This window comes from Engraulis encrasicolus, chromosome 5 (assembly GCF_034702125.1).
Source record: "Engraulis encrasicolus isolate BLACKSEA-1 chromosome 5, IST_EnEncr_1.0, whole genome shotgun sequence".
Classification (NCBI taxonomy): Eukaryota; Metazoa; Chordata; class Actinopteri; order Clupeiformes; family Engraulidae; genus Engraulis; species Engraulis encrasicolus.
The window spans coordinates 23215105-23221104 of NC_085861.1; the positions used below are offsets into that span (position 1 = coordinate 23215105).

Consider the following 6000-nt stretch of genomic DNA (forward strand, 5'->3'; position numbering starts at 1 on the left):
AGACCAATTGAGGAATAGAATAACAAAAATAACAAAAAGTTTTCACAGGAAACAGAGGGTATCATGTGACTCCCTCTTGTGCGGGCGCTCGCGCGGTTGGGTCACCAAAGCTTACAATGGTAAAAACATGGGTCCCTGAAGAAAAAGGTTGGGAACCACTGTCCTAATCCATATATGCACTGTAGACACTCAGTTAAAAAAAAGTCAGCCATGCTAATTAGCTGAATATTAACATTAGCTGAAGGATGGCTGTCCATGGTTGGGTGCCTCTGTAATTTGCAATAAATAAGGAGAGGAAGAGGAAGAGAGGGGGTGGGCGGTGTGTGTGTGTGTGTGTGTGTGTGTGTGTGTGTGTGTGTGTGTGTGTGTGTGTGTGTGTGTGTGTGTGTGTGTGTGTGTGTGTGTGTGTGTGTGTGTGTGTGCGACGTGCGTGCGTGCGTGTGTGTGTGCGTGCGTGACGTGCGCGTGCGTGACGTGCGTGTGTGTGTGTCTAATTAGTAGGAGCTTTGAAATACAGTCCTGGTGAGCACTGCCACACCCAATTTAGATAAGTGCATTTCCTCCTCAGGACTCTGATTTAGGCTGTGCCTTAAATATCAAATAAACTTAATTGTGGGGGAGGGGGGGCACATAGGGGCAGGCCTTCCCATGCCAAGGAGACTGACTCTAGCTTGGCTCACACGCTGGACTCTCTCTGTCTGTCTCTCTGCATGGGTGTGTTTGGACAGCTGGTCACGTGTTCTGCGCTGTGCTGCACTCACTGCCGCACGGAGGGTGTGTGTGTGTGTGTGCGTGGGTGTGTGTGTGTGTGTGTGTGTGTCTGGGTGTGTCTGGGTGTGTGTGTGTGTGTGTACGCCTGCACGTGTGAGTGTGTATGTGTGTTAATGAGGAGGGGGGTGTCATGTGGTTTTGCGAGCCATTTCAAGTGGTAGCTTGAGGCAGCAGTTTTGGGTCAGTGGTGGGGGGGGGGCACTGTATGTACTGTATATGTATGGCTGGGGGTGGGAATAAGGGTCCCCGCGTTCTTTTCCTTTAGGTTCTGGAACTCAATCAACTGACTGTGCCATGAGGGCTGGTACACTCCTGACAAAGAATTTCAGCTGGCATTGGTGTACAGTACAGTAATACCCCCACACAAAAATAAAACACTTAATGCCTTATGACTCAGCTTTTGCTTCCAGATACAAAACACTTCTGCATTCCCTGCAGTGAAGTCACTGTTTGGTTCTGCAGCGGAAGTTAACTGTCTGGCTTGGGGCACTCTTTCAGGACCTAAAAGCAAACTGAGACTGAGAGCAGTGAAGAACAGCTGGACTGGATTCTGACCTACGGGGCTATTCAAGAACAACAAACTGATTTAATGACAGACATATTTAGAATCACTGTTGTCTGTTGCACTAGTCAGCATGAATGGAGAGTGGATACTACTAAGAGTCACAGCTAGGAATACCACTCACAATCAAACTGTTTATTTACTGTCGTATGCCTAAATGTGTCCAGTGTCTCATGTTTAAATGATGATGCTTCATATGGATGCACCATCATATCTGTTCACTGTTTTTGAATAACCCGGAACAACCAAGATAAACATTAGACAGTAGAAGAAGAAGATCAACAAGAAGAAGAACAAGAACAAGAAGAAGAAAGAGGTCACGTGCGGTTAGAGGAAAAGGGTAGCAGGGTGGGGGGTGGTTGGTTGATGAGAGGGGAAGGGACCTTACCTCTGAGGTGGCGGCACGCTTGGAGAGCGCGAGCGTGCCCGGTTCAGGTCGGCCGATCGCGAGACGTGATTGGATGACATCACCTGCTCAGGTACAGAGAGGGTGGAGCTCTGGAGGTCCCTGCCGTTTTGTCTGTAGTCTGTAGGGAGCAGTAGAGAGGGACAGGGTTGGGAAAAGGGTAAAAAAAAGGGCTAAAAAGTCAGAGAACTGCATTTTGTAACGCTGTATCGTTACGTACAAATGTACTGAAAATTAAGGTGAATCTTATATAATGCAAAAAGGTAAGTGTTTCAAACGTCAAACGTCATATCAGTCCTCCAATAAAAATATTACTGTGATTTGATGTTCCTGACATGGGCTGCGTTTGTGATGATGGTGCCATCTGAGCAGTGTGCATCGTAATTTTGCGTTGCGTATGCACGCTGCTCAGACTGCGCAGAAATGCATTGTCACGAACGCAGCCATTTTCTCTGCAGTCTGCAGGAGGGACTGAGAAGTAGGGGTTGGGAGGAGGGTCAAAATAAAGACGAAAAAAGTCATGTCTGAGAAAGGATATCGCTGCCAATGGCAATCATCACATATGAACTGGAAAGCACATCATTGTTGCTCTACAAAATATTCTTGACATCAGCGACCTCTGGCAAAATTTTGCAGACCTACTGAATGGGATCAAATTAAAAGTCCATAAAACAGCAAAACGGATGTCGGAAGAGATCAGTGACAGTGTTTATGACAAATCCTTTTCCCAATGAACAATGTGACACAGGAATGTTATTTACCTGTCAAGCAATGTAACAAGAAAAACAAGCTTTGCAAGAAAACATGTGCTTCACAATACCATATATTGCATGCTCATCACATGTTCAAAATAACAACCTGACTAAAAAATAAATAGATTGACATACTGTAAATTACAAAAAGGGGATGTTTCTCGCCTAGTGCAAGCAGTTCTCTATGCAGGGGGATGAATGTAGGTAAATACAGCAGTTGTTTCTCTATGGTTATCAGGATAGTCTGAATCACATTTTAAAACTTGATTTTCATGCAGATTGGCAGCATCACAGCCATCAAGTCAGCCTTTTCTTTAGGCTAAATCAGAAAAACAGCCTGCACACACACCCAGAACCGCTATAATGACTTTGTCCCCCGCTAGACTGAGCAGGCCCATTCAACTTGAAGGAGTTCATTAGGCAATGATGAGCGGCGGCGGCTAAGGTCAATGCCTAGCATGATTAAAGTTGATTGATATTCAATAGAGTGTGTAGCACATTAAAAAGGTAGGACTACAACGGTGCATTCACAAGGATTAGTGGGGGCTGTGTGTGTGTGTGTGTGTGTGTGTGTGTGTGTGTGTGTGTGTGTGTGTGTGTGTGTGTGTGTGTGTGTGTGTGTGTGTGTGTGTGTGTGTGTGTGTCTGTGTGTGTGTGTGTGTGTGTGTGTGTGTGTGTGTGTGTGTGTGACTGTGTGTGTAGACTACATAGCAGGAGAAGAGTTGCCTGTCAGGGTATTTCAGGCAGTCCCAAAAAACAAGAGCAGCGAGAGGAACAGAAATGTAGTCAGAACGATGGACTAAATAAGACAAAGAGAGAAACCGATAGAAAGGAAGAAAAGAGAAATATGAGAAGAGAGGGGGAGAAAAGGCTGCAAAGGTGGAGCTGGGATGGGATGGGGTGGGTTAGTATGGGTAGGGGAGTCGAGTTGACTGATTTGATCAATGTGACAGCTTTTTAAACCTGCGCAATTAATCACAGGAAATCTGAACCAGGCCAAACTTAACATGGTGTGAAAGCAGAATAAAACAAGTCATTTTAGATTAATGACTTTTATCATCCTCCCTTCGTGGCTCTCTATGTAGGCACTTCTTCCCCCCACCACCCCTTAGCAGAGCCTTCAAATGAGTTTTTAAGCCTCATTCTACAATGAGTAAAATGAAAGGAAGTGTGTGTGTGTGTGTGTGTGTGTGTGTGTGTGTGTGTGTGTGTGTGTGTGTGTGTGTGTGTGTGTGTGTGTGTGTGTTGGTGTGTGTGTGTGAGAGAGAGAGAGAGAGAGAGAGAGAGAGAGAGAGAGAAAGAGAGAGACAGAGGAAGACAGAAGGGGAGAGAGAGAGAGAGAGAGAGAGAGAGAGAGAGAGAGAGAGAGAGAGAGAGAAAGCAAGAGAAAAGGGGTGGGATGGTTTGAAAGAAAAAAATCAAATTCCTTGTTCAGCCAAGCTTGTCCATATGCTATTTTTACCTCAATACGGGGCAAAGAAAATTACACAAAAAAAAAGGCGCTGACTTAGCAGAAATGCATACAAAGGGCCGCCAAAATGGCAATATGACGTCACTGTACGCCCAGCTATACTGTATATATGTATGCGCCTCAAGAGTGGGCATCTAACGCAGCCCGCCTCCGTATTTTGAGGCCAAAAAAACAAGTAGAGCAGTGATGGAAAAGGCGCAGGGAGGGAGGGAGAGAGGGGAGTGAGAGAGAGGGGAGGAAGGGAGAGAGAGAGGGAGCAGGGGCAGGAGGGATAGGCAGTGATCTATAATTCTTCTGGATGTTAATCATCTCTTCCCAGATGGAAGTACGGCATCAGCACTTTGAAGAGGCGGAGGTAGAGCCAGCCAGAATCGATGGCAGAGAGAGAGAGAGACAGACAGACAGAGAGAGAGAGAGAGAGAGAGAGAGAGAGAGAGAGAGAGAGAGAGAGAGAGAGAGAGAGAGAGAGAGAGAGAGAGACAGAGAGACAAAGAGACAGAGAGAGACAGAGATGAGCACAGAGACAAAAACAGAGGGACAGGAAGAGATACAGACAGATAGAGAGAGTGGGGGGGGGGGTAGAGAAGCACAATACAAAAAGAGCAGGAAGAGGCCAACGGCCAAGAGACAAAAGGAGATGTGACGCTGTGTGTGTGTGTGTGTGTGTGTGTGTGTGTGTGTGTGTGTGCGTGCGTGCGCGTGTGTGCGTGTGTGCACGCGTGGGTTCGTTCTGATAGATGAAAAGACAGAAAGAAAAACAGATGCATGAAAAGCAGATGAGGAAGCAAGGAGTGTGTGGAAAGACGGTCGTCTAGCACACTTCTACATATACGTACAGTACATCCCACACCTCTCACCTTTACACACAGCCAGGGCCGGATTAAGATGGCCTGGGGTCCCTAGGCTACAGGTTGCTTGGGGCCCCCGGGAGGGCAAATTTTGCAAAAAAATGTATGTGTCATAATTGGGAGCTAAAAATTCAGGATGATGGGTTTTCACTTTTTGGCAATCAGGGGCCCCCTGGCAGCTGGGGGCCCCTAGGCTGCAGCCATATCTAGTCTGTGCCTTAATCCGGCCCTGTGTGCCTGTTACTGTGATATGCACGTCACACGAGTAAATAAGATGGAAAGCAGCAGGTTGCATTCACGAGTTTGAAGGTGTGTGTGTGTGTGTGTGTGTGTGTGTGTGTGTGTGTGTGTGTGTGTGTGTGTGTGTGTGTGGGGGTGTGTGTGTGTGTGTGTGTGTGTGTGTGTGTGTGTGTGTGTGTGTGTGTGTATGTGTACAGTAAGATTTTTTCCTGCTGTACCTGATATAACTCCAACACCATCCTCACCGTCCCAGTCTGAGATTTCACTGTCACTGATTCGTTGTGACCCTGGTACATGCAGCGGACATGACAAACACACACAAAAAGAAAACAGAGATAAACACCAAGTTAGACAGCAATAGACAGTTATCATCAGAATATAAAGTGTTTCTGTGAGAACAAAACACAATGCGCTAGTGCTGTGTCACATGTCCCATATGACGCTAGTCCCACACAACTCAAGGCTTTCTTTTCCCTCCTCAGTTATTCGATATTCGACTGTTGAATGTCCTATTGAATGATGGAGCTTCAGTGACTCCCTGAATTAACAATACCACAGCACAACAATATGTAACTGACATTGCAATTCGCTTAAGCAACAATTAAAGCTGCTAACCTCACACTCTAGGCTTGGGTTTCATAACGCCGGCACTAGATACGTTTGTAATGGTTCAGTGGTGGGAAAAGCGTTCCACTGTGAATGCGAATCTAGAGCAAACCAGGGGTGCATTTCCAGAAAGCGTAGTTGTTAGCAGTTAGCAATTTGGGTAGTTGCCGATGGGAAATCGCATTGCAATCAACAAAGTAGCTACTGAGCTAATGAGCAACTACGCTGTTGAAAAATGCAACCCAGTATGCAGTGACAAAGAAGCCACCGTAGTTAGCAACTATGCTTTCGAAAAATGCACCCCAGTATGCCACTCTACAACTGAAAGTGACTGCATGCCACCT

General features: G+C 46.3%; 1 protein-coding gene across 1 annotated transcript in view; it reads right to left on the bottom strand.

Moving 5' to 3' along the window:
* The window catches only part of rims2a (regulating synaptic membrane exocytosis 2a), a 263740-nt gene that overhangs the window by 95441 nt on the left and 162299 nt on the right, over nt 1–6000 (bottom strand). The window contains exons 18-19 of the mRNA XM_063198956.1: nt 5269–5337; nt 1722–1860 (exon numbers count right to left, since the gene is read on the bottom strand). Coding sequence (XP_063055026.1) covers nt 1722–1860; nt 5269–5337 — 208 coding nt within the window. The remainder of the gene's footprint in view (nt 1–1721; nt 1861–5268; nt 5338–6000) is intronic.